Source organism: Dromiciops gliroides, chromosome 2, assembly GCF_019393635.1.
Source record: "Dromiciops gliroides isolate mDroGli1 chromosome 2, mDroGli1.pri, whole genome shotgun sequence".
NCBI lineage: Eukaryota > Metazoa > Chordata > Mammalia > Microbiotheria > Microbiotheriidae > Dromiciops > Dromiciops gliroides.
The window spans coordinates 577,465,916-577,479,306 of NC_057862.1; the positions used below are offsets into that span (position 1 = coordinate 577,465,916).

Below are 13,391 nucleotides of genomic sequence, written 5' to 3' on the forward strand. Positions count from 1 at the left end.
AGAAACATACCATTATTTAAAAAAATAACTACCACTATAAAAAGGGTTCTTCTAGAATCCACTGGCAGGCATTATGGATCATTCTCTCAAACTTAATCATTCAAAAGTCAAGTTTACTGTGTGGTGTTAAGCATCTATTTGATAATACTTGAAAAATTCTTTGCAAACTTTCAATGAATGATAATGACGATGCCAAGGCACTGGGGATACAAAGACAAGAAAAGTCCCTGCCTTAAGGAGCTTATATTCTATTGGGGGGAAATAGCAGAGGCACAGAAAACATACATATGAATAGAGTCAAACCAGATACAAAATAATTTAAAGGGCACAACACAGCGCCTGAGAGAAGGGGTGGTTGTGAAGGATGGGCTTTCCTGTAAGAGATGACACATGAGCTAAACCTTGAAGAAAGTTAAAAGTTCTAAGAGGGAAAAGTATAAGTACAAGGACAGGAGATTGTGCTGCAAGGGGAAAAAGTAGGCCAGTCAGCTGTAACATAGAGTATATCAAAGAGCTACGTGAAATAAGCCCAGAGAGGAAGGCAAGAACTAGATTATGAAGGTCTTTAAAAAGTCTGAGGGGGTATGTGCTTTTAGAGACAGTTCAGTGGAACTCCTTGAACAGGGAAGGAATATGATCAGAGTTGTCCTTTAGGAATATCAATTTAGCAGCTCTGTAAAGGAAACTGGAGAGAAGGGGGGTGGGGATGGGGAAAAAAGGAGATGGAGGGGGAAGAGAGAGAGGGAGTGATGGGGAAAAACGGGGAAGGAGGAAGAGGAGGAGGAGGAAAGAGCAAAGGAGGAAGGGAAGGAGAGGGAGACAAAGAGGAAGAAAAGGGGAGGAGGAGGGAGAGGAAATTTGGATACTGGTGGAGCTTTTTATCATATAATAAGATTCTAGTAAAATAATATTCTAAAAATCATCATAATGTCTTCATATCCCCCCATTTTTTTAACAATGTGAACGTTTGATTTCTATTAACTATTTCACTGAGAGGGTGAGAAACAGAACAAATTGAAGCTAAAGTTTTGGGAGTAATATGGGGGGAGCACAAATTTAAAATTAATCAGGAGTAAACTTAAAACATTATTGAAATTATAACATAAATAAATGGTTAACAGGATTTTATTTATCAAAATATATGTTCATATAATTTTCAGGAATATCTCTGAAGTTAATCAAGGCATAAGCATGAGAAATCTAAGATTTAGAAATAGTATCAAAACAAATACAATGCATTAAGTTATATTTTAAGGGATAGCTAATGTAGAGTTAACAAGTCAATAAAATTAGTGTAATTTTTTTTCTTTTTTGAGGTTTTGCTCTTTTGTTCTGATTCTTCTTTCACAACATGAATAATACGGAAATATGCTTAATGTGACTGTGTCTGTCTGTCTGTCTGTCTATCTATCTATCTATCTATCTAAAACCTATATCAGACTGCTTGCTATCTTGGAGAGAGGGAAGGAAAGAAAGGGAAAGAGAAAAATTTGGAATTCAAAATCTTATAAAAATGAATGTTGAAAACTATCTTTACGTGTAACTGGAAAAAATTAAATACTATTAATATTTAAAAAAGAAAAAAATGTAACAAAACTACTGGTATAATATGGCATTTGTAACATTTACCTCTCCTTTCTACCCTCTTTCTCTCATAGCAACAAAGCATTAATTACTGCAATCTGAAAGAAATACAGCACTAACGCTCTGAGTCTTATTATCAGTTTTAATGAAAATGTTTTCTTTTCATAGACTTCAAGCCCAATACTATTCTCTCAGATTCTGGATCTATGTTAATTTGTGTACATGCACTAAAGACTACCAAGTACAGCATAATTTTTAAATTAACAAAGATTTTTAATAACTACAATCAATGAATTGGTTCTGTTGAGAGGCCCAATAGTTTCTTGACCTCTCCTCAGGCACTTAGTAGAACACAATTTTTGGAATTCAATTTATGTAGGGCATAGAAGTGGTCTTTAATATTTCACATCAACAGCTAAACCATTTGTTTAAAAACAGTAAGCCATTCCAGTGTAGGTTATAAAAATATACTGAGCTTTCAAACTATGGGAAAGCTCATACTTTTTAAAAGGTAAGATATAATGTCCCTAAGAAAAGTGAGTGCCAGTTTTAAAAATGAATACACAAAGTAATAGTTTCTTCACTTCATTTAACTGACATATTAAAATCATTCTCAGTTCCTCAAAATTAGAAGAGAAATTGGTATAAGTTACATGGAGTTTTTAGAGGGGGGGGGAATTTCCTAATAATTAAAATCACTTTTAAAATGATAAAATATGCCTGGGGACATAAAAGTTTCCTCACCAGCAATCTTGCAAGTGAAAGGCAGATGACCACTAATTGAGGATGTCATTTTTAGTCGGGAACAAGAAGAACATGATGGTCATTAAGGTCCTTTACAACTCAAATTATGTGATTCTTTTCTGTTACAGGAATTTCTCTTCATTCCTTCATATAGTCTCAGAATACCAGGGATATGAGTTTTAAACTACAGGGAATATCTGATATTCATTAATTTCTTATTTCCTCAGCTTTCCTATTCTGTTATTTTTAGGAGAAGAGATCAAAGACAAAGCATGCCACAATTGTGCAAAGCCAGAAATTAGCTAAAAAACTTAAAAGGCAAAGTATAAAGGAGGGGAATACTGAAGCAATTTAACTTTTAGCTCTTTGCTTCACACTTGTCTCTGTTTACCTAAAAATAAATCTATTCTTATGGAGGATGGTAAGCACAAATGAAAGATAATCTTGTTCACTTTTTAGGCATAACAACTGCCCATAAAGTGAAAGGGTTTTTTTTTAGGAAAATGATCTCTAAAAATCACTCAGCTACTTTATTTCTTGTGTAGTTTGATCTTAGAATGGCTTCTAGCTAAGTATTTATGGGCTTAACATCTATATATGAGAAACTGTACGGCAAACAGAATTCTTTAATGTCATCAAATCAGAAGACCTTACCATAAAGTGCATTCCATTTCAGAACGTGTAGAGAAAACATGGAAAATATATTTGTCAACCAATAAGGAAAAACTATCTCCAGGATTCAACCAATGCCATTTATTTATCTCTAGCAATACCTGGCTCTTTTCAGAAGACTGATAAAAACAAGGATTTATATGGGTCTGTCAAACAGAAAAATAACAATAAAGAATATGCTATAATTTCCTTAGAACCAATTATCACTTCTTAAAAGTATACCAAATTTAAACTATATAGGCAAAGATTTAACATTCAAGTAATATATAACTTAGGTGTAAAACTGGACCTAACTATTGTCAAATATAATCATACTGACCATACCATAATATATAATAAAATATAAGGTCATATCTTATATTGTTGCTATTATTTAGTCATTTCAGTCATGTTAGACTCTTTGTGACCCCATTGGGGTTTTCTTGGGAAGGATATTGAAGTGGTTTACCATTATATACTTGCCCACAAAAAGAGAAGAAAAAAAAAGAATTTCTACTGTTTCCCCATAGAACTGGCAATGCAAAGGAAGAACAAGCTCACTGGGAAGCTTAGTTTGGTTCACACATATATTCATACAATCATCTCACTTGTCCCTTTTCACCCAAAAAAGACATACAACTGAAAATAGTTAACAGGAAAATACAATAACTAAACTTATGACCTTATAAACATTTAACACAAAAAACTAATTCCTGAAAATTTCTATATTTAAAAATCTTATCACTTAAGAAATAGCGTTTCTACTATACACTCTATCTCAAAATATTCAAGACTAAGAATTAAGAGTGATTGAGGGGCAGCTAGATGGCACAGTGGATAGAGCACCAGCCCTGGATTCAAGAGGACATGAGTTCAAATCCGGCCTCAGACACTTAACACTTACTAGCTGTCTGACCCTGGGCAAGTCACTTAACCCCAAGTGCCTCACCAAAAAAACCCAAAAAAAACCAACAAATAGAGTGATTGAGCAAGGGTCTACTGCTAGACAGCTTTTCAGCTCAATTTGAATTAGGTCTTTATGAAATAACTTCTGTTTTAAAGTAAATTCCAATAATATGATTACATTTATTTTTTTAAATGCAATTATAAAAATGTTACAGATTATGGAATGACTCATTAGACTTAAAGTTCCTTACTACTCTATAATTCTATATCCATCACTTTGCATTTTCTATGCCACTGCTTTCCTCTTACTATACTTGAGAGTTGATTAGATAGCTTATGGACATTTTAAAAGTCATTTTACATGCCAACATTTTAAAGACCTGAATCTTTTTTCTTTTGTTTTAATTCTGAGCTTAACGAATGGTAAATAATATTTCCATAAACAATGTAGAACAAAAAAGAACATTGTACATAAAGGTACAAATCTCTATGACATGAAAATTGCTTAACTTTTTAAGTATATAATAAATCTAATACATTAAATATATAACAAATTCAATATATTATAATAAATTCAATACATTATTTTCAAAGCTGACCCCCACCGTCTGCTGTTTCCTACTAACAATCCTTCCATTAATTATGTTCATTTTTGTAGTACTTCAATAGCATTCAATTCGCAGTTGTTGTTGTTTTTCATTTTGGTAACCCTTGCTGCCCCCACTGAATTCCTCATTCATCAAAATGAAAGAAGAGAAAACAAAATCCTTCTATCAAATATGCATATTCAAGCTAAACAAATCTTCACTGGCCATGTCATGACCTTGAGCTCATCACCTCTCTGTGAGTATTATGTTTCATCATCAGTTCTGTGGAATTCTAAGAGTTGGTCATTGTATATTGATAAGTCCTTAGTAGTTATTAGTAGTTTTTCTCTAAAATGCTGCTGTCATTTTATAAATTTTTCTCTGGCTTCAGCTTATTTCACTATGCATCATTTCATGTAAGTCCTCCCAAATTTGTCTGAAACTATCACTTTTGTCATTTCTTACAATAAAATAATATTCTAGTCCATTAATATACCACAATTTGTTCAGCCACTCCCCAACTGATGGGGAATCAGTTCTTTGCTACAATAAAAAGAACTGTTATAAATATTTATGCATATGGGGTTTTTTTCTTCATTTGACTTCTTTGGAGTAAAGGTCTAGTAGTAAATGAAAGGATATGCACAGTTTAGTACCTTTTAAGTATAATTCTGAATTTCTCTCCAAAATGGCTGTGCCAATTCACAGCTCCAACAGTGTGTTAGCATGCCTGTTTTCCTACAACTCCACCAAGAATTATCATTTTTCTTTTTTGTTATCTTTGACAACTTGATCAGTGTGAAATGGAACCTGAGTTCTTTTAATTTGTATCTTTTTAATTATTAATGATTTAGAGCATGTTTTCATATCTATTGATATCTTAGATTATTTAAGAAATGCCTGTGATAAAGAGGATCAGAGAAAGTTAAAAAATTGATTTGATAAAAATAAAAAGGTTTTGCACAAATAAAACTAGTGCAGTTCCAAATTAGGTAACTGAGGAAAAAAATTTCTGCAAGAAATTCTCTGATAAAGGTCTTATATCCAAGCTATATAAGGAATGGATTAAAATATAAAAGAACAAGAGCCATTCCGAAACAATAAATGGTCAAAGGAAATGAACAGGCAGTTCCCAAAGGAAAAACACAAGTTGTTAACAACTATATGAAAAAAAAAGAGAGTTCCAGATGAAGAGACTCAAATTGTTTTTTATGAAGTCTGAGTTGAAGTCTTCAGCATGGAAGGTGAAGGGAGGTTTGTGAAGGAACAAAAAGGTTTCTAACAGGTGGTGTGATGAAGTAGAATTAAATTAGTATAAATATTAGGGTAAATATTATTACCTTGCTGTAGTAAAGGCCCAATTAAGATTAGTTAAAACAAATTTAAAATCACCCTAATCAACATGGTTTCATTATTTTCTCTAGTTCTATTCAGCAGCAGGTGAGGTTGAGTGAAAGATATGGATGGTGCAAGTAATCTAGGATTAGAGTTTGTCAAGACATGATCATCAGCAGGCTAAGGGTGAAAGAGACTCAAGAGTGGAGGACAGTATAGAATTAAATGCATCAAGTATTTAAGATTGGGAGAGTATAGACAGAGCAGGGATTGTTAAGGGCTGTTAAGTGGTCCTGTGACCTTGTCTTTTTGAGTTGCCATATTTTCTAGAAACGCTAGACTTAGAACATGCAAAAGGCTCTGAATGTATCAAGGACAAAGCCTCTCCAAGCTGATATAATTTGTTGTTTGCATCCCAAACCGGACTCCCTGTGTCCTTGTGAGGCAAGACAGGTACCAGTCAGTCTACACTAGGCTAGGAAACTGATTGTACAGCTGGGACCCTGGTAGATAAGCAGACCATCTAATCTTCATTGTCTAGTAATTCTGAAGGGAAAAGAATTCGGCTTTTGCCATCTCCTTGCTCCTACACTTCGAAAAGAGTTTTATCCTTTTCCCACTTTTAGTTCACCTTTCCTCTATTCATGCCACATCACTTTAGGATGAGATTTCTGGTATCTCCTACTTCCTTTGTCCTGCTATTATAAAAATGCAAACTTCTCTATGGATTGTGACCTCTTTGGGTTCCACATGCATGTAAACTTTTCTTGTAATAAATCTAATTTTCACCTAAATGTCATGAGGTTGTGACTGCCTGTTTATAAGACAGAGGGACTGTAGGTCATGATCATGGGTGATTGGTTGTCTGCTTCATTTCTCATCTGGCTACACGACTCTAGGACTTCTCTATGACCCAGAAATCTCATTACTGGAAAAACCTCATTGTCCTGCAAGATCCCATCAGCCACTAATGCATTGTTGGTGGAGCTGTGAACTGATCCAACCATTCTGGAGAGCAATTTGGAATTATGCCCAAAGGGCTATAAAGCTGTGCATACCCATTGACACAGCAATACCATTATTGGGTCTTTTTCCCAAAGATATCATAAAAAAGGGAAAAGGACCCACATGTACAAAAATATTTATAGCTGCTCTTTTTGTGGTGGCAAGGAATTGGAAATTGAGGGGTTACCTAACAATTGGGAAATGGCTGAACAAGTTGTGGTATATGAATGTAATGGAATTCTATTGTGCTGTAAGAAACGATGAGCAGGCAGATTTCAGAGAAACCTGGAAGGACTTGCATGAACTGATGATGAGTGAGATGAGCAGAACCAGGAGAACATTGTACACAGTATCATCAACATTATGTGTTGATCAACTGTGATAGATTTGATTCTTCTCAGCAATACAACAGTACAAGATAGTTCCAAAGGACTCATGATGGAAAAGGCTCTCCAAATCCAGAAAAAAAAACCAAAAACGAACTGTGGAATATGGATGCAGACTGAACCATACTATTTCTTTTGTTTTTGGTGCTGTTGTTTTTCTTTTTTGAGGTTTTTCCTTTTTGCTCTGATTCTTCTCTTATTACAAGACCAATGCAGAAATATGTTTAATGTTATTGTATATATATATCCTATATCAGATTACTTGCTGTCTTGGGGAGGGAGGGAAAAAAATTGAAACTATAACTCTTATAAAAACAAATGTTGAAAACTATCTCTACATGTAACTGGTAAATAACAAAATACTTTCATAATTTAAAAAAAAAAAGATCGCATCAGCCAAGGGGTTAAGGCAAAATGGTGTATTACAGACAGCCACAGTTGAACTCTTCCAACATTCCCCTCCAAACAATTTTAAAATAATTGCCTCAAATCAAATTTTAGAGTAGTAGAGCCAACAAAAGATCTGGGTGAGACATTTTTCTGGCCTAAGAAAACTTAAGAGGTCAGCAGAAGAAGTCTGTGATACTGGGGTAGAGACCTGTCTATAACAAACCTATGTGGTGGCAGCAACAGCAGCCACAGCAACAGATTCAGGAGCTCTCAGCCCAGAGACAGTAAGTGGTGAAACAACTGGTCAGAAAGAGATTACAGGGGCAGAGGCAAGATGGCGGAGAGGCTGTGACTCCCGCAAGCTCCAGATAAACCCGTCCACTCACTCCCAAATGTCATAAAAAAAAAACAAAAACCCAGAGCAGCCTAACTCACATAAAAACAGAGTGAGACTATTTTCCAGCCAAAGCCGGCAACAGGAATCACCTGTTGATTGGGCTGAGAGAGGAGCTCAGTGCCTGGCCATGATCCAGCCAGGAACAGACCGCACCTACAGCACCTCAGAGTCTTTGACACCAGTGACTTCTTCTGAGGTGTGACTAGCAGACGGGTGAGGTGGTTCAGGGTGAAGTGGCTGTAGTCTCTGTTGGAGTTGGGGCGAAGGCTCTGGTTCTGAACCAGTGGGCCGAATCGAGTGGTGGTGTCCTGTGGGGAAGGGGCACAGGCACACCAAGCTTGGGGATACAAGATGAAAAATGACACTAAAAAGATACTAACCATGGTAAGTAATATAAAACAGACATTTCTGGCTATTTGACATTAAACTCTAATGGAAGAGGCATTTAAGAATGACTCAATCAAACAATCTCTAGAAATCTTCACTAAAACCGACAAAACCATGAACGAACAATAAGAACATAGTGATGCAGAGAGAAAAAAAATGAAGGACTATAAACAAGATCCACTAAGTTTTATATTAGTGTTATCTGTTTATACCTAACATTTAATGTCATCCTATGCTGTCAATCAAAAAGGAACATGGATTTGTACATATATTTCTTTCATTCACATAACTGGTGTGGAATACAAAAGAAAGTGATAACACCACAGAGTCTCTGAAATGACAAATCTGAGCAGTCTGTATCAATCAGAAACACCATAGAGAAAAAGTATTTTTAAGTCCTAGAACTCAGCAGATGTTTTTATATTAAATTTACTTTAAAACCCTAAGCTGAGTAATGTCTAAATGTCCTTGTTTTCTGAAGCTAAACCAGGATATAGACAAGATTTTGTTTTGTTTTGCTTTTTAAAGAATACTCATGGGGGCAGCTAGGTGGCACAGTGGATAGAGCACGGGCACTGGATTCAGGAGTACCTAAGTTCAAATGAGGCTTCAGACACTTGACACTTACTAGCTGTGTGACCCTAGGCAAGTCACTTAATCCAAATTGCCTCACAAAAAAAAAGAATACCCATAGCATACAGCAACAAGGTTATTCCCCAAAAGACTATTACATATTATCCCTACAATATTTCATTTAAAATAGAGGTAATGCAAGCAATAATATAAATTAATATTAGTACCAACCAGTTTTCCCAATCTTACTTATAATAGCATTGCTTGGGAAAGAAATAGGTAACTGGGTACCAACACCTCCTAACTATAGATTGGCACTGAATTTCTAGCTTTACTTCTATATTTTCTGTTAGCATGCAAAATCAGCTTTCCAGACTCAGAGGGTAAGAAAAACATTAAGTAATTAATAGAAGAGGAATCATTACCAACAGACTTACCGGTTTGATTCTAAGTTGATCATCCAGCACCTCTAGGATGGCATGTCTTCTTGATATTCGTTTGTCTGTTATCTATAAAAAGAAATTTAAGCAATATGGTCATCTCAATATGTATTTAAATAAAGCAAGAAATAAAATGTGTATTGCATTAGAGCTACAGTTACTTTAGATTTAAGCCAGATATTCAAATTTGCAAAGCCCACAGAATACTAGATCTAAATAAATTCAAATAGCCTTAAGAACCAAAACAAAAATTCCAAATGTTCTTTCTAAGACTAGAACTGTAGTTCAAACTATTTTTGCCCATTGTTCTCAAATGCACCATCTTCATAACATCATAAATGTGAACAATATAAGTTAACATGTTTGGGGTTCTACTTAAAAGCCTAACCTAAGCAGTGGTGTAATTTTTCCAAATACAGTCATTTTGAGAACACATCCTTCCCCTTCCCTCTCAGCCTTTTACTGTGCCTCCTACTGTGCTGAAAACAAAGGCCTTGAGTTTTCCCCTCTGCTGTACTCCAAACTTCAAAATCCCTATTCATCATCCCCCACAATCTCTCTACCAGTACTCCAGGTTCTGATGAGGAGGTAGACATTCTCCTCACCAATTCAAATTCTTCCAATTATGCTATTAATCCTATATCCTCCACTTAATCTATTCCTTCAATTGTTCCCTTTCTTTCATCTTCAATCTCTCCTTATCCACTGGCTCCTTCCCTCCTACCTCATATTCAAGTCTTCTCCATCCTTAAACCTTCATCCTTCACCTGATTTTGGCATTTCTTCAACTTATTACAATTGCTTCTCCTCCAAGCTTTCCCTTAACTAAAACCTTGCCTCACACCACTTTCCTTCAATATTCTTCGACAGAGATTGCTTCTACTCCCTAAATCTTACAAACTTGCTCTTTCCTTTCATCAAAATCTCCAAACCTTTCATATTTATTAAGCAGCTACTATGTGTCAGGAACTGTTTTAAACACTGGAAAAACAAAGAAAGGCAAAAGACAGTCCCTGCCTTCAAGGAGCTTACAATATATTTGGGGAAGACTACATGCAAAAGGAAGCAGAAGAGGGATGGGGGTGGGAGTTGTAATGGACAGATAGGGAAAGTGGGAAGAAGGTAGCAAAGTCCAGAAGGATGCAGCTGAGAAGAAATTAAGGGCCTGTGCTAAGCAGTGGGGCACAAAGAAAGGCAAAAAAGAGTCTGCTCTCAAGGAAATAACAGTCTAACAGGAAGCAACATGCAAAAAACTGTTTACAAACAAGATATACATACATACATATTAGATAATCAAAAGCACTAGCCATAAGGGAGATCGGGTATGGCTTCTTGTAGAAGCTGAGATTTGAGCTCATTGAAAGAAGCCAGGAAATCCAGGAGATGGCATCAACATCCTTCCATTCTTCAAAAGTGTAACTTGGGCATTATCCTGGATTCCTCCCATTCCTTCATCCCACATATACAATCAGTTGTTCAATCTCACCATCTCTACCTTCACATATATTGCAACTGACCCTTTCTTTCCTTCCACTCACAAAGCTACTGCTTGCTTTACTTCTGGTCCTCATCATCTCTAGCCTGGATTAGTGTCTGCCTGCCTCAAGTCTCTTCCCCACTCCAATCCATCATACACATTGCAACCAAAGAAATCTTCCTTCAGCAGAGATCTGACCATGCACCTCCCTACTAAATCATTTCAGTGACTTTTTGTTGGCTCTAGGATATAATATAAACTTCTCTGTTTAGCTTTTAAAGCCCTACACAACCTTGTCCTAACCTAGTTTTCAAGCCTTAGTGGGCAGTACTTTTCTTCAAATTCTGCAATGCAGTCCCAACACTCCATCTTCTCTCTGTGCCTTTACAGTGGCCATCACATATAGTTGAAACACACTCGCTCCTTACCAATCTCAGTTCCTTTCTTTCTTAAGATACAACTATCTTCTGCATGAAGCTTTTTACAATCCTTTCAATTGCTAGTTCTCTCTCTCTCTCTCAAGCTACTCTGTATTTAACTATTTTGTGTGTGTGTATATAAATATATACAATTTATTCACTTTATATTTATGTTGTATACACTTATACATGTACCTGTTGTCCCCCCCCCCCATTATAATGTAAGCCCCTTGTGCACTGGGATTTTTTTATTCTTTCTATCTATATTGCTAGTGCCTAGAAATAGTAGGTTCTTAATATTTGTTCATTCATAGATTGATATGGAAACCCTCTAATGTTAGCCAATTACAAATGCGTAGTTACAAACGATTGTCCCTGATAAAGGTAATCCCCAGATGCCACATATGCTATGATCTGATTTTAAAATAAGAAAAAAATGTTTCTTATAAAACACAAAGCCAAGTTGCTGAAGTTGTCAAAAAGAAGATTCTAAGCGTCAAAATACAATTTCTACCTGAACGTCTTGTCTACTTGTCATCTCACAGAATTTCAGGACCTCAGAGGACATCCTGTTCATACCTGTACTGTACTGTAGTTCTGAATCCAACTAGTTGTATTCTAACCTAGTCCACATCTCTCCATTCTTTCCATAAGAATAACATGAGACAAGCTAACAATGCTTTTCTAAAATCTGAGGAAATTCTATGACACTTTTCTAACTGTAATGATCTGAATGATGCCACCTACTGGACACTTGCTGTGGGAAAGCTCCACCATGAGGAAAATGCCTGAGGCATTGCGGCTTTTCCTTGGCATCAGGAAATGACGTTTGCTCATGGGTGCTGTCTATCAAGGCTACCAGCCAATCAACTTGAGGAGCCTCCTATTTTCTGGGAGGAGACAGGAAGGAAGAGAGGGAGCCTGTGCCGAGAGCTCTTGTGCTTTTTTGGGGGTTCCTGACTTGGTGGTGGTGGCGGTAGAGGACTTCACAGGAAATTTGAGGAAAGATAGGAATGCCAGGCTGTTGGAATTCTGTTCTCAATCTTTTTCTTTCTATTTTCCAATAAACCCTTAAAAACCTAAACTCGTTTTATCAGTGATTTTAGTCAGTTTCCCCCAAAACTGGGGGAACAGATTAGAATCCACATTTAGAATCTTAAATTACACATAACCCACCTTATAATAATTATCAAAAGAGTTAATAGTGTTAATTTGACATTCTTTGTTAAAGTCATGCTGGATCTTTTTGACGATTACTTCCTTTTCTACATGTTCACTATCATTTTAATAATTAGATCTGAAATTTTTCCATTACTGGAAATCAAGCTCACTAGTCCAGTTTTCAGCCTCTATTCTCATCTTTGTGAAAATAAGGACAGTATTTGCCCTTTCCTAATCTTGCACCTCTCCTGTTCTCCATAATCCTTTTTTTCTTTTTTTTTGGTGGGGCAATAAGGGTTAAGTGACTTTTCCAGGGTCACACAGCTAGTAAGTGTCAAGTGTCTGAGGTCACATTTGAACTCGGGCCCTCCTGAATCCAAGGCTGGCGCTTTATCTACTGCACCACCTAGCTACCCCTCTCCATAATCTTTTGAAAATGAATGTCAGTAGTTTAGCAACCACATCTGCCAGTTCTTTAAGTAACTGAAGAAATGAATATGTCCAAAGCTTGATAAAGCCAACACTATCTTCTCAGTGCCTCTCAGGTTCTATTTCCTCTGTGAAGACTTTCCTCATAGTCCCGAGTTGTACTCATTCACCCACCTCAAATTAATTTGTGTTATGCTTTGTGGCAGAAATTATTTTTGTACATGTAGCCTAACTACTTAGCACAATGCCTTGTACATAAATGTTTCTTGATTTGAAAGTTGAGTACAAAGTCTTTGGAAGAAAGGCTTAGCACCTTTGAGTGGCATTTAGTGTATGAAAACCAAGCCACTTCTATTTAAAAAAAAAAGAAAAGCACAAACATATCTCTCATTCAAATGCAGGGAAATTGGTTAAATTCTAGAATGCATATAAAATTCTTGGGTAGTAATAAAATGGGAGAAACAACACTGGGCTTAGGAGTCATGGTCCAATGACAGTCTCAACTTTGCCACTTGCATTA

General features: G+C 36.1%; 1 protein-coding gene across 1 annotated transcript in view; it reads right to left on the minus strand.

Moving 5' to 3' along the window:
- Positions 1–13,391, minus strand: part of APLF (aprataxin and PNKP like factor) — a 61,230-nt gene that overhangs the window by 45,230 nt on the left and 2,609 nt on the right. The window contains 2 exon segments of the mRNA XM_043981110.1: positions 2,978–3,146; positions 9,383–9,454. Of these exon segments, the coding sequence (XP_043837045.1) occupies positions 2,978–3,146; positions 9,383–9,454 (241 nt within the window).